This window comes from Panthera leo, chromosome D1 (genome assembly GCF_018350215.1).
Source record: "Panthera leo isolate Ple1 chromosome D1, P.leo_Ple1_pat1.1, whole genome shotgun sequence".
Lineage (NCBI taxonomy): Eukaryota > Metazoa > Chordata > Mammalia > Carnivora > Felidae > Panthera > Panthera leo.
Genome location: NC_056688.1, coordinates 10,033,163 through 10,057,134, shown reverse-complemented (window position 1 = coordinate 10,057,134; position 23,972 = coordinate 10,033,163). Strand labels below are relative to the sequence as shown.

General features: G+C 39.9%; 1 protein-coding gene across 6 annotated transcripts in view; it reads left to right on the top strand.

Moving 5' to 3' along the window:
• ALG9 (ALG9 alpha-1,2-mannosyltransferase) overlaps positions 1-23,972 on the top strand; it is a 105,553-nt gene that overhangs the window by 9,250 nt on the left and 72,331 nt on the right. For all 6 annotated transcript variants that reach the window (XR_006194177.1, XM_042907381.1, XM_042907386.1 and 3 more), the window contains 6 exons: positions 673-807; positions 7,860-7,930; positions 13,150-13,238; positions 15,276-15,411; positions 19,234-19,321; positions 19,502-19,607. Coding sequence is in view for 5 of the 6 variants with exons in the window: in XM_042907381.1 (XP_042763315.1) it covers positions 673-807; positions 7,860-7,930; positions 13,150-13,238; positions 15,276-15,411; positions 19,234-19,321; positions 19,502-19,607 (625 nt within the window). In the remaining variant the exon portion in view is untranslated. The remainder of the gene's footprint in view (positions 1-672; positions 808-7,859; positions 7,931-13,149; positions 13,239-15,275; positions 15,412-19,233; positions 19,322-19,501; positions 19,608-23,972) is intronic.

Genomic DNA, 23,972 nt, shown 5'->3' with positions numbered 1-23,972 from the left:
AAATTGGGCTTCTTGCAAAAAAGACGTAATTTGTAATTTTCTTAAAAATTATTTTAAATCAAAATAATACTTCGAGATACTTTTTAAAAAACCAACAACTGTGAAACTTAAAGGGAAAAAAGTAGCTCTCTGTTCCATTGCTCGTATAGCCAAATCCCAGTCCCTAGAAGGAACTACTTGCTTTGAGCTTTTGAAGTTACTCTGATGTTTGCCAAAATAAAAAAGCTACTAAGTAGTATGCTTATTCTGCTATTTCTTAATTTACACATTTGTAAGTCTGCTGACTTCCTATTATGGAAAATTTAGAGGTGAAATTTTCTAATCCTATTTTACATTTAGAAAAAGGATGTTTAGAGTAGGTAGCTTAAGGACAAGGTAAGATTTAGAGTTTGTCTGTTTTGGCTAATGAATACTAAAAAAAAAAAAAAAAAAAAGTGGAGGGTAAAATTCAAGCTTTTAACGTTGACCAAACAGTCTTGTGGAATTTAAAATGTCCTAAGATTGTTCACTATAGGGTCATTTTGATTATCTATTGGAAATCTTGTTGAGAATGTCAGCATTTTTTGTGTATCTTTGTCTCTTTAATGTTTTTGCTTAGAAACTTCACTTGCAACCTGCTAGCAAGGATCTCTGGCCAATTTAACCCGGAACCTATCTGTTTTGTACTTTCAGACACACTACCTCATCTATGGGAAGGGGTTTCAGACTTGGGAGTATTCCCCTGTTTATGCAATTCGCTCCTATGCCTACCTGTTGCTTCATGCCTGGCCAGCTGCATTTCATGCAAGAATCCTACAAACTAATAAGGTAAGGGCAGGCCAACTTGGAAGCAGTTACAGCTGAACAAGAGGCGAGTCTCTGGAACAGGTTTCAGAAAAGGGAGAAATAGATTGGTAGGTAGGAAAGGACTTTTTTTTTTTTTTTTTTTTTTTTTAAGAATCATTTATTCATTGTTAAGTATTAATGGAGCAACTTTAAAAAATTTTTTATTCCGCAGTAGTTGACCTGCAGCTTTACATTAGTTTCAGGTGTACAATACAGTGATTCAACAATGTTTCATATTACTATGTGCTCCTCAAGATAAGTGTTTTCTTATTCCCTATTACCTATTTGACCCATTCCTCTCCCCCTTCCCCTCTGGTAACCATCAGTTTGTTTTCTGTATTTAAGAGGGTTTTTTTTTTCTTTTGGTTTGTCTCTTTTGTTTCTTAAATTCCACATATGCGTGAAATCATACGGTATCGGCAAGTTGTTGCAAATGGCAAGATTTCATTCTTTTTTATGGCTGAATACTCTTCCATTGTATGTATATATACCACGTCTGCTTTATCTGTTCATCTGTCAGTGGAACACTTGGGCTGCTTCCATAATTTGGATATTGTAAATAATGCTGCAATAAATACAGGGTTGCATATATACTTTTGAATTAGTGTTTCATTTTCTTTGGGTAAATAGACAGCAGTACAATTACTGGATCATTCAGTAATTCTATTTTTAATTTTTTGAGGAACCTCGATACTATTTTCCACAGTGGTTGTACCAGTTTACATTTCCACCAACAATGCATGAGTTCTTTTTACTCGACATCCTCAACAACACTTGTTGTTTCTTGTGTTTGTGATTTTGGCCATTTCGACAGGTGTGAGTTGAGATCTTCTTGTGTTTTTTTTTTTTTTTTTTTTTTTTTTTGATGTTGTTTGTTTTTAAATTTTTTAAAATATTTTTGAGAGAGAGGGGCCAGTGTGCAAGCTGGGGAGGGGAAGAGAGAGAGAGAGAGAGAGAGAGAGAGAGAGAGAGAGAGAGAAAGACACAGAATCTGAAGCAGGTTCCAGGCTCTGAGCTGTCAGCACAGAGCCCGATGTGGGGTTCGAACCCATGAGCTGTGAGATCATGACCTGAGCTGAAGTTGGATGCTTAACTGACTGAGCCACCCAGGTACCCCTTTGCCCACTTTTTAAATTGGATTATTTGTGTGTTGTTTTTGTGTGTGTTGGGTTATATAAGCTTTTCTCATGTTTTGGATATTAACTAGTGGACCAACTTTTTATCCGGTAGGTACTTTGTTAAGAGCTGTGGGTTTAACAGTGACCAAATCCTTGCCCCCATGGAATTTATAGTTTAGTGGGGGAAGATGAAATTGAACAAGGGATTTTAAATGCAGTGGGTTGAGGTATGTGGGTGGCTCAGTTGGTTAAGTGTCTGACTCTTGATTTTGGTTCAGGTCATGATCTTCTAGTTGTGGGGTTGAGCCTGGAGTTGGGCTCCGTGCTGGGTGTGGAGCCTGCTTAAGATGCCCTCTATCCCTCTCCCTCTAACCCTTACCTGCTTGCATTCTCCCTTGAAAAGAAAGGAAGGAAAGAGGGAGGGAGGGAGGAGAGGGGGAAGGGAGGATGGGGGGAGGGGATGGAGGATGGGGAGAGGGGGGAGGGAAGAGGGAAAAGAAAGAAAGAAATGCAGTGGGTCTTACGGTGGAGAAGTACAAAGTACCATGGGACAGCATCTTAGGGGAGACTAAACAGAGTGCTGAAGGGTAATAAGTAGGAGTTAATGGAGACCTAACCTGATGACTTTTTACGAATTTGCTATGATGTGTCTTGGCATGGATTTCTTTGGGTTTGTCCTATTCGGGAATTACTAACCTTCTTAAATATTTAGGCTTACATCTTTTTGCTAAATTTGGGAAGATTTTGGCTATTATTTTACAGAGTACTTCAGCCCTGCTCTGTTCACTCTTAAGATTCCAGTGATATCAATGTTAGATGTTTAATTATAGTACCCTAGGTCTCTGAGGCCCTATTAATTTTTTTCTAGTCCATTTTCTGTGTTGATTGAGCAATTTATAATCATCCAGTTCATCAATTCTTTCCTCTCTTCTCTCCATTCTGCTGTTGAGCCTATCTTTTGAGATTTTATTTTGGTGATTGTATTTTTTCAGTTCTAAAATTTACATTTGGTTTTTCTTTATATGTTCCATTGCTTTACTGAGAATTTCTATTTCGTTTGTTTCCAGTGTGTTCTTAATTGCTCACTGAAGCATTTTTACATTGGCTCCTTTAAGAGTTTGTCAGGTAATTCTGACCTTTATCTAATTGGTATCTATTGATAGACAATTTTCAGTTTGCCATCTTCCAACTAATTTTCAGTTGAAGCCTTGGCCATTTGGGGTATTACATTCTGAGACTGAATCTTCTTCCTGGGCCTGAAGTGCTTCCTCTGCCTTTTTGGGTTTTATTTAAGCCTTCTTTTTGGTCTGGCTGCTTTTGTTACCCTCTAGCAGGAGAAGGGAGAGAGTTCTCCACCTTTGTTATTGCCAGATGGGGGTAGAAGTTGAGGTTCCCCACTAGACCTTCGCTCAAGTGGCCAGGAAAGGGATACTTGACTGCTGCTAGGTGGGGTGAGGAGGTGGAAGTCCAGGCTTACCCAAGTGGTCACCACTGACACTGTGTCCAGAGAGGGAGCTCATTACCACCAGCGAGAATCAAAGTCCTGGCTTCCTACTGGATATTTGATGGCATGGATGGGAGTTGGGCTACATTTCCCCCTCCTCCCCCCGGGGGTGTTTTGCTGGAGTAGAGTGGTTATTGTTTAAAGGCTTTCTGTCTTGTTGGGCTACCCCTTTCCTGGCGTCTTGGCTAGATCAGCCAGGCTTTGGTTGGTGTTAGTTTGTGCTCATTGGCATTTCTAGCTGCCACCCTCTTTAGCTCTAAGTCTGGAATGTGTAAGGCAAAAAGAAAACTTAGGGAACTTACCACTGTGTTTTTCCTCTGGTCCTAAAGTCCCTAGGCAGTCTGCCATCTTCTCTCTACCTTGAGTCTTCTTAGGTGTACTTCACCTGTCATGTGCAGAGTTTTTGGTTTTACATAGTAGGAGGAATAGGGAAAAGTACAACTAATCCACCTTGTATGAAGCAGAAGTCCCTGATTAGAGAACTAGACGTTCAGTAGGAATCAGCTAGGTAAAGGGAAAATGGGGATGAGGGAGGAAAGCCATGAGGCGGGGAAGAGGGCCAGCATGGCCTTATATAAATAGGCTTGATGCTTGGAAGAGAGTGAGTGGTGGAGTGAGTTGCATGATACTGAACGGTAGGAGGAGGCCAGATTTATACAACACCTGGTAGGCTCTAATAAGGAATTAGGAATTTCTCCCCATGCCTACTGGCTCCCCAGGGCATTCTGAACCCATCCAGAGGCTTTATAGGAGAGACAAGATGGCATTTGCGTTTTAGACTCATCAGAAAGATAGCACCTATAGAAAGGGATAAAACTGTCCTTTGCTTCCCTATCTATTAATTCATTTTTTTTTTTTAACTTAGCAGAACAGACGTATACAGGATGAGGTCTTCATAGAGAAATAACAATATGCAGTGCTTAAGGCTTTTATTTCCACTTGTATATCCACTGTCCCTTGCAATTTGACATGTTCAACCAAATCCATCACTCTTTCTTTTAGGTCAATGACACGAGCAGGAAGCAGAACAGGAATGAAGATTTCCCTTCTTGTTCTTTCTTCTAATCTCCTCCCTGTTAGGTTTTGCCAATGGAAGCCACTTGGCAACGGGGAATTAGCTTATAGAGTTCCAGCTCCAGCATCCTGATGCACAGTGGAGAGGGTAGATTGTTGCTGAAAGACCATCTGGTAATAATTGGCACCCCTTAGTGTTGGTTACCTTTCCAACTTCTTGCCACTCTAAACAAGAATACCTTTGTTTTGTCTTGTCGAACTCTGCTCAGGAGTGGGATCCCATACGTACATCCATAGGCTAATTAATTTCATGGGATACTGCCAGATTGCCCCCCAGAATGGCTATTCAACTTCACACTTGCACAACTCTGTTCCACCTTTCAGCCACCTCACACCTCCTGAGCACTTGATATTTCTGACTTGATAATTTTTGCCCTTCTCATGGATGTGAGCTGTTTCTCATTTTAATTGCATTTCTCCGATTAGACGTGAAGTGCAATATTTAATAGTCATTTGGTTTTCCTTTTCTGTGAATTACCTATTCATATCCTTTGCCTGTTTTTCAATTGGGTTTTCTGGTTTTCTTGTCTGATTTGTAGAAGTTTTCAATAGTAACCAAGTACAGGTTTTAGATACTGGAAATCATTTTGGCTGTCCCCTCTGTGTTAACTGTGCTGTGGAACTTTGTTGAACAGAAATCTTTAATTGATACAGTCAACCCAATTAGTTATTCACTTAAGGTTGGTGGGTTTTGGGTCTTTGCAAAAGAAATCGCTCTTCACCACAGTTCACAAAGATATTCTTACATATTTGCTTAGCTTTATAGTTTTGCCTGTCACACATAAGGCTTTAATCCATTTGGATATTTTTTTAAAGATACTTAAAAAAATAATCTCTACACCCAATGTGGGGCTTGAATTTGCAACCCCAAGATCAAGAGTAACATGCTCCACCATACTGAGCCAGGCAGGCACCTCAATTTGAACATTAGTTTTTATAAATGGTAGAAAGATCCAGCTTTATTATTTGTGATAGAGTGAACTGAATTTTTCCGTACCATCTGTCAAGTAATCCATCCTTTCTCTGATTTGTGATAGCATATCTATCATACACTTTATCCCCACATGTATGGGTCTTTGCTTTGGCTTCCTTATTTTAGGTCATTGGTCAAATTGTCAGTGCCATGTTTTTACTATTACGGTTTTGTTGTGTGTGTTAAATATCTGGTTGATAAATTTCTCACTTTGTCCGTTTGAAAATTTGTATTTTAAAAATCATTTCAGTATTTGTTTGCCCCTCCCCCAAATTCTGCGTTTTGATTAGAGTTGCACTGAATTATATATTAATAGGAAAATCAATGTGTATAGGTTTGTCATTTCATTCTTAAGATGATATATTTACCCATTTGGTTAGGTTTTCTAGGTCTTCTAGTAAAATTTTTAAATGTCCCCATTTCAGTCTTAGCCAGTCTTGGGTAGGTTAAGGCTTACATTCTTAATACTTTATCTTGCTGTTGTGAAAGGAATCTTATGTTTTTTTAGTTGGTCATTGTTGATACAGAGGAATACAATTGATTTTTGTTTTTTGATCTTAATCTAAATCTTGCTGAATTTCCTTATTAGTGTCACTCATGTATCAGGTGAATCTCTAGGATTCTCTTTCATCTGTGTGTGGAGAGTTTAGTTTCTTTTATTCCGTATCTAATACCTCATTTCTTGTCATTTTGCAGCAACCAGGACTTCTAGTTATATGTTGGATGTTGTTGTGGGGGCATTGTTATCATACTTGTAAATAAAACTCTTATATTAACTCAGGCTAATTTTTAACTTTGTAAATGTGTTTTGTACTCTCCCTAATTAGACGAGGGGTCCTTAGGCGTGTGGACACTTGGTACTAAAATTATCTGAATTCCTAGGAGCATCTAAAATAGTGGTCAGTGTTTAGTAGGTTTTCAGAGTGTTTTTATTGAGTTAATGAAACTGGTATTTATTGGATCACTTTATTGAACTCTGGAATTTTTTGGTTACAGTGATGAAAACGGCAAGTATTTTTAAGTTATATTATACAGTTATATTAATTATAACCTCTATTTCAGTAGTACTTAGATTCTGAGGTATTCAAGGCTTTTAAACATACCAGTGTGGGGCGCCTCGGTGGCTCACTCGGTTAAGCATCTGACGTCATCTCAGGTCATGATCTTGTGGTTGGTGGGTTTGAGCCCTGCATAGGGCTCTGTGCTGACAGCTGAGAGCCCGGAGCCTGCTTCAGAGTCTGTGTCTCCCCTCCTCTCTGCCCCTCCCCTGCTCATGTTCTCTCTCTCTCTCTCTCTCTCTCTCTCTCTCTCTCTCTCTCTCTCAAAAATAAATAAACATTAAAAAAAAACTTAAAACAACATACCAGTGTGCTATAATATGAAAGCTATTCAATACAACCCTATTATGTTTATTTTTTAAATCGATGTTTTTAATTATAAAATTAATGAAATCACATTACAGTTATTTGGAAGGTAAGAGGGAAAATGTGCACCTAACTCCTACCAGCTTGATTTAGCCACCTTTACCATTTTATTTATTTATTTATTTATTTATTTATTTATTTACTTATTTATCATTTATTTATTTATTTTCTAATATGCTTTATTTTTAGTTCAATTTAGGACACCGCACAATTGAGTGGAAGGTCCAGAGCTTTCCCATATACACCCTGCCCCCACACATGTATAGCCTTCCCCGTATCCACATCCCCTATTAGAGTAATACACTTGTGACAATCCATGAACCTGTATTAACACATCATTGTCATCCAGAGTCCATCCTTGATGCCACCTTTACCATTTTATCACATTTCTTTTCAGCCTTTTCATATGCTTCTGATTTCCAAAGCTGTGATTGTGATGTGTAAATAATAATGTACATTTTTACCTGGTATTTTGTAATTATTGGTAATTATCAATATATAATGATTTAGGAAATGTTTGTTGAATGTAGGAGTTTTATATCCTGTGAATTCTTTGACTGTTTCTGTAACCATAAATTTTATCTGTGTAATAGTACATGAAATGTATGTAGCAGAATTGACTGATTTCCCTGTAATCGGGTATGGTGTAGTTTTTTTTTTTAATGTTCTTTTTCCCCCCTTAAATTAATAGTGCTGCAGTGACCATTTGCATGAGTAGAACTAACCACCCCCCTCCATATTTTCAGTTACTTCTGTGGGCTGGACTCCTAGAAATAGGTACAGTGGATCTAGGGGTATGAAATTGTTTATGATTCTTGATAATACTGCCTTTCAGGAAGATTATACCAGTTCATAGTGTTACTAATAACAAATGAAAGTGGTTTTATCTTGAGTTTTCTTGTTTCTATGACTTCTGTTTTCTTCTTCTTGGTTTCTTTCAGATTCTTGTCTTTTACTTTTTACGATGTCTCCTGGCTTTTGTGAGCTGTATCTGTGAACTTTACTTTTACAAGTGAGTATGAAAGCTTTGCTTCTGAAAGTGCTATGAGAAAGGTCAGTACAGCATAAGATCATTTCTGATAGCATAAGCAGTATTGATAATAGAAAATACTTTTCTCCTGGCTCCTAATAATGTATTTGAAGTAGGACTTAAAATTTTTTTCTCACTTTATTGACCTACAATTGAAATAGCACATTGTGTAAATTTAAGGTGTACAGATAATTGATAAACGTATCTGTAATGAAATATGACAGTAAGGTTAACACGTACCTTACTTGACATGAGTACAACTTTATGTGTGGTGAGAACATTTAAGACTTACTCTTCTAGCACCTTTCAAGTATATAATAATGTATTGTTAGCTATAGTCACCATGCTGTATATTCGCTCTTCCAGAACTTATAGTTGGAAGTTTATACCTTTTGACGAAAATCTCCTAATCCTCCCTGTCCCCGACTCCCTGCTTCCCCAGCCCCTGGCAGCCACCATTTTACTTTGTTTCTGCAAGTTTGGCTTTTTTAGATTCCACGTGTGAGTTATTACACTATGTCTTTTAGTATCTGACTTTTCACTTAGAGTAATGCCCTGAAGGTCCATCCACCTGTTGCAAATGGCAGGATTTCCTTTTTAAATGATAATATTCCATTGTATATCTTTTTTAAGAGTTTTATTTATTTATTTATTTATTTAACGTTTATTTATTTTTGAGACAGAGAGAGACAGAGCATGAACGGGGGAGGGGCAGAGAGAGAGGGAGACACAGAATCTGAAGCAGGCTCCAGGCTCTGAGCCATCAGCCCAGAGCCTGACGCGGGGCTCAAACTCACGGACCGCGAGATCGTGACCTGAGTTGAAGTCGGACGCTTAACCGACTGAGCCACCCAGGTGCCCCAAGAGTTTTATTTTTTAAAAATATTTCCTTGAGAGAGCCAGAGTGGGGACTGGGGGGGGGGGGGGGAAGAAAGAGAGAGAGAAGGGGAGAGAGAGAGAAGGAAGGAAGGAGGGAGGGAGGGAGAGAGAGGGAATCTGAAGCAGGCTCTGCACTGTCATCACAAAGCCCATGTGGGGCTCGAACTCATGAACTGTTAGATCATGACCTGAGCTGAAGTCAGGCACTCAGCTGAGCCACCCAGGTGCCCTATTCCATTGTTATATATGCCACATTTTCTTTATTCATTCATAGATGGACATTGAGGTTGATTCCATGTCTTGGCTGTTGTTAATAGTACTGCAGTAAATGGAGTACAGATATCCTTCCATATCTTCATATAAAGTGAAATTATGTTTAAACACCTCTAACTGGTTTTTTATTTGGTAGAATTTAGTAGAGCCTTATATTTGGTCTCAAGATAAATATGATTTACCTCTTCGCCTTGAGCTTAGATGATGGGAAATTATTCCTGTTGTGGGACTTGCTGCTCTTAAATTTTTTTTTAATGTTTATTTTTGAGAGAGAATGCAAGCGGGGGAGGGACAGGGAGACACAGAATCTGAAGCAGGCTTCAGGCTCTGAGCTGTTAATCCTGAGCCTGACTCAGGGCTTAAACCCACGAATGGCGGGATCATGACCTGAGCCGAAGTTGGATGCTTAACCACCCGAGCTACCCAGGTGCCCCAGGGACTCACTGCTCTTATTTGTACTCAGGACGTGGTCTTTGCCCAAGTACCTGTTGGTTGGTTGAATGTTAGTGGAAGTATTAAGCATTTAAGTGTCGGGGCGCCTGGGTGGCTCAGTCGGTTAAGCGTCCGACTTCAGCTCAGGTCACGATCTTATGGTTCGTGGGTTCGAGCCCCGCATCGGGCTCTGTGCTGACAGCTCAGAGCCTGGAGCCTGTTTCAGATTCTGTGTCTCCCTCTCTTTCTGCCCCTCCGCCACTTGCGCTCTGTCTTTTTCTGTCTCAAAAATAAATAAACGTTAAAAAAAATTTAAAAAAACATTTAAGTGTTGCAGTAATAAAAATAGCCACTTTTTTTTTTTTTTACTTGACACCTAACACATCTTAATGCTTGAAGGGGTATTTAAACTTAATAATCATTATTTAAAAAATCTTGCCACTGCAAAACAGATAAAAATGTCAGATAAAATTCTTTGGTGTTGAGTCGGGGTGGCACAGGGAAGAAGAAAGAAAGCCAGTGCTGTCTTTGAGGATTGTAACCATACAGTGGTCTACTTATGGGTTTAGGATTGAGTTCAAACCACCTTTGTGGTCCCTCAAACCCTCCCTCCACCCCAAGTTGAGAATTTATGTTAAAACTGTTACGGGTTGGTAGTACTCCTAGGCATCTTGCAAAAACAAATGGAAAATTTCTCCAGAGAAATCAATTTTTAATCCAGGTGTCAAAGAACTATGACAAATAAAGTTCTACTGAACAAGAAGTTATAATAAAAACAAATCACAAAGCACAGAAGAGAAGCAGACTTAAGTGAGAACCAGCAGAAATAACAACAGAAAGCTGACCTGCAAAACTTTATTTATTAGGAATTATTAAAATAAGAATATAAAATAAATGATAATTTTTTTTTTATTTATTTTTTATTTTTAAAAAAATTTTTTTTTTAACGTTTATTTTATTTTTGGGACAGAGAGAGACAGAGTATGAATGGGGGAGGGTCAGAGAGAGAGGGAGACACAGGATCTGAAGCAGGCTCCAGGCTCTGAGCCATCAGCCCAGAGCCCGACGCGGGGCTCGAACTCACGGACCGCGAGATCATGACCTGAGCTGAAGTCGGACGCTTAACCGACTGAGCCACCTAGGCGCCCCAATAAATGATAATTTTAAAGAAATAAAGAATTGAAAACATGAATAAGAAACAAGAGCCTAAATAATCCATTGAGTGAAAAGGAACTTGGAGAATGGGAGGAAGTATTTGAAAACCATGATCTGAAAAGAGGTTCAGTTCCACAATATATAAGAAACTCGTCCAACTCAATAACAAACTGGTTAAAAAAGGACCAAGAACTTGAACAGACCTTTTTCTAAAGAAGATGCATGCTTAGCGAACAGGTATATGAAAAGATACAGTGTCACTAATCATCTGGTAAATGCAAATCAAAACCACAATGAGCCATATGACCTCATTCTTGTTAGAATGGCTATTACCAACGAAAAAACAGCTGGTGTTGGCAAGAATATAGGTTTGGAACTTTTGGATCCTGTAGGTGGGAAAGCAAAATGATACGGCCACTGTGCAAAAACAGTATGGAGGATCCTCAAAAAACTAAAAGTAGAAGTACCATGTGATCCAGCAATCCAACTTCTGGGTATTCATCTAAAAGAACCGAAACAGGATCTTGAAGAGGTATCTGTACTTCCATGTTTATTGTAGCACTATTCACAGTAGCCAAGATGGGAAACAAGTTAAGTGTCCATTGACTGATACATGGTGGGGGGGAAATGTGGTATATACGTAGAATGGAATACTCAGTATTAGAAGGAAATCCTGTAATAATGTGACAACATGCATGAGCCTTGAGGATAGGCCAAATGAGCTAACCAATTAAAGATGGACAAACACTGGCTAATTTGACTTGTGTGAGGATTCTAAAATAATCAAACTCATGGAATCCGAGAATAGAATTGTGGTTGCCAGGGGTTAGGGAGAGGGGGAAATGAGGAGTTGCTGATAAATGCATATAAAATTTCAGTTGTGCAAGATGGGTAAGTGCCAGAGTGCTACTGTACAACATCGTGCCTATTAACGATGCTGTAGTTTACACTTAGGAGTCTGTTAAGAGGGTACGTCTCCCATGTGTTATTACCACGATAAAATAGAAAAGCTAAAAGGAAAAAGGAGTGAGACTACAAAAATGGCCCAGCAGATTTGAAAAAAACCAAACACAACTTGTAGAAGTGAAAGTGAACAATTGATATTTAAAGTTCAGTGGCTAGTTGAAACCACCAATTAGACGTGTTAATGAGTAAGTTAGATCGATTGGAAGAAATGAGTAAGAATGAAGTACAGCACGACAAAAAGGAAATAAAAGGAAAATAGGAAGAGATTAAGACACCTACCTCTGTGGTAGATTTGACCGATCCAGTGTTTGTCTAATCAGATTCTAGGAGATGATAGAATGGGGAGAAGGCTGTATTTGGGGAAATAATGGTTAAGAATTTTCCAGAATCCATGAAACCCAAGATCCTAATTCATAGATTCAGGGAGCCTAACCTATCCTGAGCTGGGTAAATAAAAAGGAATTAGTGAAACTACATAGAACACTAAGGGTAAAGAAGATCTTAAAAGTTGACAGAGAACTAATAGAATATATCTACAAAGGAATATTAGACTGACAGAAGCCTTCTTAAAATCCAGAACATTAAAAAAATATATATATATTCAAAGTGCTTGGAGAAAATGGCTTCATCCTAAAATTGTGTACTCAGCTTAATCCTCTTTTAAGACGAAGCACTAAATAAGACTTTTTTTTTGGACCAAAAAAACAAAAAAGAGGGAATTTGCCATTAGCAGATCCTCAGTAAAGACACTTATAAAAGATAGCCTGAGCTGGAAGCCAAGGTAATCCAGAAAGAAGCTCTGAGCTTCTCTAAGGGACCTGAGCAAGAGAATGGTTTACACAGGCATGTGTTGGAACAAATGTTGACCACATGAAGCAGCAGTGATGGCTCATAGTGTTCACAGGGTTAAAGACCTCCACGAAAGAGGTACAGGAAGTGTGTAATTGCTTCATTTTGAGGAATGTGGACTTACTGCCCCGTCGTGTATCTCCTACTCTTCTCTTCTGAGAACTACCCTGTATTGAGTACCTCTGTTCCACGCGCTCCCAGCACTTTCCCATGTATTGTCCTCACACAAATCTTACAAAGTAGACCTTAGCATTACCCTCACTTTACAGATAAGGAATCTGACAGTGTTGTCGCTAGACCAGGGTACCACTGTTAGTAAGTGGCGGAGCCCAAATTTGAACCTGTGCCCCTCTGAATGGGAGGCCTATTGTTTTTCCACTTTGGTGCTGTTTTCCTATTGATCGTCTCCCTACTCTGAGTCCAGAAAGCATGCTTTTCTTTTTAGGTAGAGCGCTTCTCTTCTACTTACAGAGTAAGAGTGTTTGGGTTTGTTAGGCACACACAATTGCTGACAAACCTGTCCAGGCAGTTCTATGTTTGACTTTAAATCTTCAGTGTTCTCTGTGAAGCAGGCATGTTTTTGTCCTTTGATTTGAAATGTCTGTCCCTAAGATTTGCCATGCTGATAATCTTTGCCTTTCTCCTAGGGCTGTGTGCAAGAAGTTTGGGCTGCATGTGAGTCGGATGATGCTAGCCTTCTTGGTTCTTAGCACTGGCATGTTTTGCTCATCATCAGGTAAGTAAACGGGCAGGGGAAGGTGTAACACGTGCACTGATCTTTCACAGCTGAGCTGAAAGGAAGACTTTGTGTAGGTGTAGGTTACGTTGTACAGCATATCAGTAGTTTGCAGAGCACCGTTATCTGCATGATCTTCGTCATCCTTTACGGCAGTCCTGTGTTAGTATGATAAATATTTTCCCATTGTGCAGATGAGGACTCGGAAACTTAAAAAGGTGAAAAGTTATTTTCACCATACTGCTTTCTATTACATGGTTGTAGATTTTTTGTTTTTCTTTTTGTTTTTTTTATCACTTCCTCACAAGGCTGGAAAACACCAACACCTGTTGCCTTTCCCTGCTGTTAGGGGGAGAAAAATAATTTTGTTTTTCTTGTTTGTGTGTAAAAACCCTGTTCTTTATGGTTCTGCTTTCGGTTTCTTACTTGCAATGTATTCTGTAAAGGCATAGTCCTCCCTGTTGGGCTTTTTTTTTTTTTTTTTTTTTTTAAGTAAACTTAAAGAGAAATTACAATATTAGACTGGTGGCTTACATACTGTGCTCCATTGAACACTTGTGTTGTCTGAGCTGAGTCACAGTGGCCTATTGCCAAAAGGTAGCCTGTTTCTGATGCTCTGAAAAAAAATGAAGCTACTAGTTATAATTATGCCAGTTTTAATGTCTGCTTGTGTATACCAGAATCTAGTATATACACTAAATATACACACAAAAATAGCATCCAGCACAAAAGTCTGTACTTAACTTTGTTGACTGTATCAAAATCTGTGTTCTGCAGGGACCTCAGGATTCCACACCTGAATAATTTAAAAAAAAAAAATTTTTTTTTAATTTTTTTTATTACTTTTGAGAGACAGAAACAGAGCACAAGCCAGGGTAGGGGCAGAGAGAGAGGGAGACCCAGAATCGGAAGCAGGCTCTAGGCTCTGAACTGTGAGCACAGAGCATGATGCGGGGCTCAAACCCACGAACAGTGAATAATTTTGAGTGTTACTGTTCTAAACGAGACTGTGCTGTTCCCTCTGAGCTGGCAGAGGCCTCTCATTCCTCTGCTCCCTTTGTTCTCTACATTGGCAGCTGTAATTGATAGCTTTGGATGGCATCAGTATTACTTAGCATTGATCAGTGAAGTTGTACCTTAGGTTTTTTTAGTTATTTTGCTATTCCTAAAACTGATTAAGTGTGGGAGGTGTTGAGGAGTGGCTTTAGCTTTGTCATCTCAGTTGAGGATATTGAGGCACAGAGAAATTCAAGGCATCCTTTTACATACAGCTTCTAAACCCTTGACTGACTTTGTGAGATCATACTGCCCTTCGTTGTGGTCCTTGCCTCATGCTGATTTTTCTTCACTAGTGTTACATGAAGCAGGCCTTGTACAGCCTGGAGAGGCAGATCTGCATTTTTGTGTCACCTTGTTAGAAACACTGATCAAATGTTACTGCAACAGAGACCCTGAAAGTACTCCATCCTCTGCTGTTTACTGTAGTAAACAGTTACTTTGTTGTAACAAAGTAATGCTAGACAAAAGTAATTAGGGGACATCTAAAGGCCAAATTATCCATGTCAGTGGATGCAGGATGTGATATTTGGCCCTTGAGAAGGCTTCTTAGAATTCCTATGGGGTAAAGTTAGTGCCAGGACAGTCTCAGAAGACTACCAGAAGATAAAATTCTTCAGAAATAGTCAGCAATGGGTCTGAGTTTCTTGAAGCATATTCTCTGCCTGGAAATATAACTGGAAATCTGTAAGTTCTGGATTTGGAGTACAGGCCAGGAGAAAAATGGCATGGTTTATATTGTATAAGTAGGCAGCGTTGTTGGTACCTAAAAAACAGGAGTGAGAAAATAAGAATACCCTTGAACTTCATTGTTATTTAAGGAGTATCACTTTACTACACATTTCTCCTACAGTGTTCCTCAAAACCTGTTCCTGGTGATTGACCTCCTGCAATGTGGGTAGATTTTTGATAATACCTAATCAGTCTCCTACTTTTGTCCTCCCCACCCCCCTTCTATTCCCCTTTTCTTTACCCTTGCAGCGCTCCTTCCTAGCAGCTTCTGTATGTACACCACGCTGGTAGCCATGACTGGCTGGTATTTGGACAAGACTTCCATTGCTGTGCTTGGAGTGGCAGCTGGGGCTATCTTGGGCTGGCCATTCAGTGCTGCCCTTGGGTAAGAAACCAACACAATTCCTCTTCTGGTATCATTGGACACACAGTCAACCTGAGCGTTGGCTTATCTCCGTGTTCCTTGGTTATGACCTGAAGTCAAAGGAACGAATCAGACCTACCAAAACTCTGGGAGTTGGAAGAATCTGTCTCTTGGTGTTTATTGTTAGGATTAAATCTAATACCAGTAGTGACTCTTAGGCATCTGTTGTGTGTTAGGTGCCACGAATCCCCTTAGAAACTTTATTCCTAAACCTTAAAACAGCTTTGCAGGAGAAATCCAAGTAGTAGTGCTTCAGAAGGGAGAAAGTAGACTCCAGGAGGGAGAGAAATTTGCCTTGAAGGTGATGACTGCTTTTGGATCCAGGCCTCCCTGACCCCATCACTGATGTTTCTTCTACGCTACACCACTCGGTGACGTGCGTTCCCCACTCCCAGGCCTGAAGTCGGACTTTACCTGCAGGCTCGTGGTGTTAGCTCAGCAACTTTTCCCCAAGCAGCTTTGTTGCTCATGTTCCTTGTTTTTGCCGCTTTGGCTCTAGTCTGTGCTGCATTTGCTTCTCACCTGCACTGCAGGTAATTTGGAAAAATACTGTAGTTTGATGTTAAGGTTATTGTAGTACAGCCGACCCTTGAACGGCCTGGGTGTGGGGGCACTGACCCCCTGCACAGCCCAAAATCTGCATGTAACTTTTGACTCCCCAGAAACTTTACAATAGCTTATTGTTGACCAGAAGCCTTACTGATAACTTAATTAACACGTACTTGGTGTGTTATATGTATCCTATACCGTATTCTTACAATAAAGTTAAGCTACAGAGAAGAAAGTGTTACTAAGAACAGAAGATTTATTCACAGTACTGTACTGTATTTGTAAGAAACAATTGGCATACATGCGGACCCACGCAGTTTAAACCCATGCTGTTCAAAAGTCAACTGTACCAGTCTATTTCTATTGTAAAAAAAATTGCCAGTTTGTTTTAGGTAGAAAGAATTCCTAATTTACTTTGCCCGTAGCCTCATCTTCAAAGGTACTTTTATATACTTTCGTATATATCTTTCTAGAAACTGTCCTCATGTGTAAAGGCACACACATGGACATCCTGGAAATTAAATAGGATTACCTTGTACCTGTACATACTTTTTGTTGTATCTACATTGGTCTTTGTACAGATCGCACAGCATTCCACTTTCTGACCCTGATGTGGCCGTTGCCTTATCGGGAGAGATTTAGTTTTCAGTATTCTCCTATGATGTACAATGCTTCAGTGAATGTTTTTGTCCACATGTCTATACATTTATGGAAATTTATTGATACGGTAAATTTCTGGAATGGGGGTTACTAAGAGGACCAATATTCTACGTTTTCTTAATTGTCTTCTATTTTTATTATTTTTTAACTTTTATTTTTGAGAGAGACAGAGTGTGAGCGGCTGAGGGGCAGAGAGAGAGGGAGGCATGGAATTTGAAGCAGGATCCAGGCTCTGAGCTGGCACTACAGAGCCCAATGAGGGGCTCAAACTCCCAAACCTTGAGATCATGACAAGAGCTGAAGTTGGTTGCCCACCCGACTGAGCCACCCAGGCATCCCCTTAATTTGTCTTTTAAAGGCTGGTTTCCCCACCTCCAATCTTTGATTCTGTTTATCCTCAAAATACTGTACTCAGGATTTTGTGTGAGGCCTTCTTTTATCTCAACCATCTTGATAATTCAAAACTGAGCTCACTATCTTCCCTCCATATCTGTTCTTTTATCTATGTTTCTATCCCAGTAAATGATACCATCATCTGCTCAGTGCTCAGTCGGGAACCTGAAAATTATCTGTGACTCTTTTCTTTTTCCCATGTCCTGTTTGTTATATCTCCTGAATATCTTGAATCTACTTTTCTTCACCTCTGCTCCTGAGTTACTATGCAGACTCCTAAATGATCTTCCCATCTCTAGGCTTGATCTCTGTATATCTGCTTTCTATAATCAAACTAGACTTATCTTCCTAAAATGCAAATAGGGTTTTATCACTGCCTGTTTTGTTTTAAACTCTGTAATAGCTTCCCCATTGGTCTGTGTCACAGAAGTTGGCAGCCTGTGGCCTGTGGGCCCAGTGCAGCTGGTCGTGTTTTGTGCAGCCCAAGAACTAGGAAGTTGTTGTATTATAAAGGGTTGTTAACAACACACCCACACCCAACCCCCCCTCCCCCCCCCCCCCCCACACACACAGTACAGACACAGAACATGAAACAGAGACCATATGTGGCCTGCAGAGCCTAAAATACATACTGTCAGTCCTTTCAATAAAAAGCTTGCCAACCTCTGTTCTATGGTGTCCAGATTCTAACATGACTCAAAAAACCCCAATTCTGCCTCCTTTTTAATTCTCCAGAAAGTAAAAGTATTTTTTTTTTTTTCACTTCCTCCATTCCTTTTACTCTGCCCCATCAACATTGAACTTTATGAGTTCCTCAAATACCTTTAGGTGGCACATATTGATTGGTCTGCCTTTAGGGGAGATCAGTGATTTCAGGATCACAATCAGCAGTCTACCATCATTTATTGAGTACTTTGTGCTACATGCTGCTGATACTGTGATAAAGAAGACACTTACAGTTCCTGCTCTTTGGGAGCTTACATTTTAGTAGGAAAGACCGACCTTGAACAAGTGAATAGAAGTATGATGACTTACCAAAGGAGAAGTACAGATGCCATGGGAATGTCACTGGTTGGGCAGAAAAAAATGAAAACACAAAAAGTTAATGCAAAACTTAGATGATAGAATATGGAAGTTCCTATCACAGAAGAGATGCCTTGTGGTAGCACATGACATTGCTAAGTAAATGATAGACATGATAATGCTATGTCAATTCAGAGACAGGAGAAATAGGTTCTGCAGAGGAGTCGAGAGCAGAGCCTGGGGTGAATTTTGGGTAAATTGTGTCGTATCAGATTGGTGTGGGGAGGGAATTTCTTGTGGCAGGAGCATGGGTGAAGATTCTGGCTAGTGTACCAGATCTGGAAGTCCTGGGCATGAAGGTGATTGTTGATGATGTAAGAGTGGAGGTACCCCCTGAGAAAATGATGTAGAGAAAGAAGAGCAGAAGTTTGCTTTTGGGAAATAGACCATGGTAGGGCACAAAAAGGAAAAGGTGCACTTGGGAAGAGGCCAGAAAAGAGCAGGAGCCAGGAAGCCTAAAGAGGACGAACAGATGCTTTGTGTCAAGTGCCACAGGAAGACCAAGGTAGATGGAGGTAGTGAAGAGATTCGGGGTCTGGCTGAGGGGAGGTGCCTGTCGACCTTATGTCATTCTCCCTGCGTTAAAGCCAGGCCTTCAGGAAGAAGTGGGGAAGGCAGTGTACATATGCGACTTGCTTGTGGAATTGAAGTGAAAGGGAGAAGAGCAAACGGTATTGGAAGGGGGTGTATCAGAACTGACTTACTAAAGTTTGTAGTGTTAGCAAAATTTTTATAAATCATGGAAGAGATTTGTATTTATTCATTTGGCAGGGTCGGTGTAGGACCACAGGGCACAGTTGCTTAGAGTTAATGTATTTTAAATGTCTGTCACACATGAATAGGTATAATAAGGAGCTCCTTGCAGAAGCTCAGCATTAATGTTCCTTGTGCATCGTGGGGTGTGAAGTACTATCATGGGCTCTCTGAACAGAACACTGTATTTTTGAGAAGACATCCTCTTATATACCAGCGTTCTTTCCTCACTATAACTGCTAGAGACATTTTTTTCCCCCTGTGTTCAGCATGAAGTATGTGTGAATCAGACTTGTTTGAGTCTATGTTGTAAGTAATTTCCGACTTTGTTTCTCTGTTAAATAGTTTACCCATTGCCTTTGATTTGCTGGTCATGAAACACAGGTGGAAGAGTTTCTTTCATTGGTCTCTGGTGGCCCTAATACTCTTTCTGGTGAGTTTTATTTTTTTCCCTGTTTTGTTTGAACATTGTAATGAAAGCATGTTCTGATGTAGGAAAGAGAACATTAGAAGTTCATTCTGTTATTTGTTCTGAAGTTTATCCTGTTCCCCCTGGGAGAATGTTTGCAGAACAAACCCCTGCAATTGCTGTTTATTTCCTGCTCTGTTTCAGGTGCCTGTGGTGGTCATTGACAGCTACTACTACGGGAAGCTGGTGGTGGCACCACTGAACATTGTTTTGTACAATGTCTTTACTCCTCATGGACCTGATCTTTATGGTAAGGCCTTAGGGACTCTGGGGAAGGGCAGGAGATGGCTTCATTTGCCTGAACTTTGACATTTCAACGTGGTTTCTTTATTTCATCAGATATTCTTTGGCAAATACAGCATTTCTTTGCTGGTATTCTTTTTAAAAAAGAAATGACATTCGGCTATGGCACAGCGATGATTAAGTAACCAGTAAATGTTTCTGCTTGATTGATGTGATTTCTGTTAGTCCTGTCTGTTGTTCTCGGTGTGTCGTGTGTCGTGGTTCTTGATGCTACTTTTTAAAATGAAAAGCTACTTTTTACTCTTTCCATTAGAAAATCAGTATGGTAACAAAAATAGGAAAATAAAAACATTCATAATCCTGTCATCTCCAGATAGCTGTTGTTAATACTTTGGAGTCTATTCCTCCAGATGTCTTGTGGACATACACACATTTGGTATTAATTTTTCTTTTTAAAATTTGCATTAAGTATCAGGGATTAGGAGAGAAAGTTTGGAAAATGTATAGAAATAGCAGAGCAAATGGTGGAGTCAGCATGAGAAAAAGGTGAGTAGTTTGGCCAGCTTTAAAGGGCTGATGCCTTTAATCTGGGGAATATATTCTGCATTTTACCTCCATCTCCCTCCCCCTCCCCCCACCCCAATGCCTTCTTTCAGCCAGCACTGAGCCGGTTTTATTTGGCCCCCGAGGGCATTTGTGTTGGTGACAGCTATGGAGGATTGTCCTAGAGATCTTCCTGGTCAGATCAGCCAAATCAGTAAACATCTTTTGAGACCATTTTTCATTAAAATAAGTGTAGTTTCTTCTGCCTTAATTTTCTGAAGGTCTTGAAGCATTTTTTAATATGTGATTGTCCTGGGGCTCTGCTGTGAAACAAGTTAATACTACCTCTGTGTCTTACCAGTTTAAGCCATGCCCATCACTTTCCTGTGCCACTTTGTCCACAGGACCAACAGATTTGATGATTTGAAGTAAGCATACAAATAAGATTTAATTGGGCCTGTCAGGATTTGTGGAATATTGTCATTTAGATGGCAGTAGGTAATAGGTCATAATAAACCGTGTTTTGTCTAGTGACTTGAATTTCCACACTGCCTTGTTAGAGAATAATTGTTAAGTGAAGGAATTTTAATGTTTTTAAAAGTTTATTTAGGTAATCTCTGCACCCAACGTGGGGTGCAGAATGCACAACCTCGGTATCAAGAGTCACACACTCCTCTGAGCCAGCCAGGCGTTCCCTAAGTGAAGGAATTTAAAAAGGCTCCTTTAAGACTTCAAGATCCCCAAAATGTGAGAAAAGCCCCAATTTTAAGCTTTTGCCTCTAGATGTCTCCCTTTAGCTGGAGAGAGTTTGTATGTTTTTAATTCCCCCTTGTTTTAGGTTACTTGTAACATTTTATTTGATTGTGTAAGACCATAGAAGGAAGACTCTCCTTTTAGACCCAGATTGCATGTTAGAAACTTATTTACATGGAATCTATGGAAGCAAAATACCCATTATGTATAGGTGAATAAATTATGTTAATTTGAGTTTAATTTTGGGAGACTGTCTCCACTTTTTAAAAATTAATTATTTTTTATTTTTAGAGAGCACCTACATGAGTGGGGGAGAGGGGTGGGCAGAGGGGGAAAAAGAGAGAGAGTCTTAAGCAGACTCCGTGCTCAGCATGGAGCCCATCTCAGGGTTCAGTCCCAGAAACCTGGGATCATAACCTGAGCCAAAATCAAGAGTCAGACACTCCATCAACTGAGCCACCCAGGTGCCCTTGGCTTCATTTTCTAAACAGGTTATTACATAGTGGTATTAAAATAATTTTTTTAATGGTTATTTTAGAGAGCGCACATGCAAGCAAGCAGGGGAGGGGCAGAGAGCAAGGGAGACACAGTATCCGAGCAGGCTTCAAGCTCTGAGCTGTTAGCACAGAGCCCAATGTGGGGCCTGAACCCACGAACCGTGAGATAGTGACCCTAGCAGAAGTCGGATGCTTAACTGACTGAGCCACCCAGGCGCCCCGTCAAAGATTGACTTTTTGATAGATGCTGTACAGTTATCAGAGAGTAAGATAGCATATGTTTTGTCATGGAAGCTTCAGCTGTTTCACTCTACATACACGTCAGGCCCTATTGGGCATCATTTTGACTATTTTGTAAGACTTGACTGCTCCAAGTGCTTCATTACCTATTGTAGGCATAGGTTTCTTCTCTGAAAGTTACAAATGCATCATGCTGATAGTTTCTACATTCATGTCTTAGTGCTGTTTTTTTGGATGTAAGAGCAAATAAGCCTATAATACTTAAACAATTAGTTAAATGGACTTGAGTTAAAGAAACATGGACTCAGCTGCCTTTGAGCATTTGTGTCCTCATAACTTGCTGTCCCATACGGCTGCAGTCACACGAGTAGATAATTATAGTCAATTGTGTTACGTACTACAGTGGAAAGATGGGGAATCACAGGAGAAGTCCATCTGGTGGTAGCAGAAGGACTTCTTGAGTCAAGCCTGGAAGGAAGAGTAGATGTTTGGTGAGTAGATGCTAGAGGGGGCATATTTCAGACAAACACAATGTTCAGGGTAGGGACTGCAGAGACAAAAAAAAAAAAAAAAAGGAAAAAAAAATTAAAAAATTGAATATTGTGAATTTTTTTTTTTTTTTTACAACATTAGCTAATTTTAGATAGAAACTACAAACATGAGCAAGATAAATTCAGTTTCTCTGTTGTGATTATAATATAAATATTTACTCCATTATTCCTGGTTTTCACAGGGACCTTTCTATACTTGCTTGGCCAGAGAGCATCTATGAATGACATATTCCAGACCTGAGCTGGCTCTTTTGAAGCCAGGAGAAAGAAAAAGTACTTTTTCACAACTATAAATTATAATTGCTTCTGTTTATCAAATGCCTGTTGTATACAAGAGATTTTATGTAACATCGTCTTCTCCTCACAAAAACTTTGTGAGAGAGGCATTATTTATGCTTATTCCCAGCTATGGAAACCAAGGTGGAAATGCACATAAAACCAAGGGGCTTGCACATAATTAATAGGTGGCAGAAATGGGATAAGAGCCCAGGGCTGTCTGACTCCCAAGCCTGTGTTTTTTCCACTGAAAACAGCCTTAGCAAAACTCTGGAGTTTGGCGTTTGAGACTCTACAAGAGAATAAGCAAAAACAGATTGTGAGTTGGAGATAGAGGAAGATAAGATTTGATCTAAAGAAGGGGCAGGAAGTTGTGCCTCTGAAGGCCCACACACTGGGCTTGGAGGGTGATCAGGAAGCCTTAGAGAGCTTCGATGGCACAGTGGTATGCACGCTGGCAGGCTCTCTTTCACAGGGGAGCGTTGCTCCATGCTTGTTCAAGAAAAAGAATATTTGGACAAGGAAAAAAGTACTTGGCATTTAGGAAATTTAGTGTAGACATAAAATTGCAAAGTCATAGGCAAAGCATCTCTTTGGTGTCAAAGATCAAGAGGTGAAATTTGGTGTTGCAAAAAACAAAGTGGTCATGGCACTGATTTTGCTTCTTACCCTTGTAACATTTGGCGTTGGCAGATGTCGGGGTTGATAAGTATTTTTATGTGGAGAGTGAAGACTGGTGCTCTCTGAGGAGTTGAGGCCTGGAGAAGGCGTGGGAGGGCGGGTATGAGAAATGCTCTTCCTTCAAAAACAACAGTGGGTCGGCTCAACGATGCCACTTTGCAATTTAGGACGTGATCCCTGCCTGTTGATGTGTTCTATCAACATCTGTCACATCACTGGACAGGAAATTTCAGAAGGCAAAGGCGAATGGCCTTTATTAAAGGCCCAAATTTTCCATTTGTGCAGGAGCAGAGGATGAGGCCCCAGTGGAGTCACTCAAGAGCTGACTGGTGTCAAGATCTGTTCTAGGGCTTTCATTGTTTTGCTGATCATTTTTGTTGGACCTTGGTGTCTCTTTGCTCTGGGTGTTGTAAATTTGACATTTATAAGGATGATTTACTACAATTTAGTTCTTAAGGTTTTATAAAATTATAGGCCTATAAAATAGCTTCCTTTCATTCAATCGGTGGAACAGTAAACATTATCCCTTCTTCTTCTGGCCTCTTTGAAGGTTCCCTTTAGCTCATTTAAATGAAAGGAATTGGTGCATCATTCCCTACAGAGACCCTGCTTCCAGCTTTCACTGCACACTTTGCACCAGTTAAACGCATAGCTTGTCATTCTGACACATTTTTTTTTTCTGCATAGTTGAGCTTTGATAGTTTCTGAGAAGTGGCATCAAATTACCTCCCTGGAAAGAGAGGAAAGTTTTTACTCTTTTTTTCAAGGCAGGTGTCTGATCATGTAGGGGAGGACACTGGGTAAGAGAATTCCCTGTTTTTGTCTCTTTCT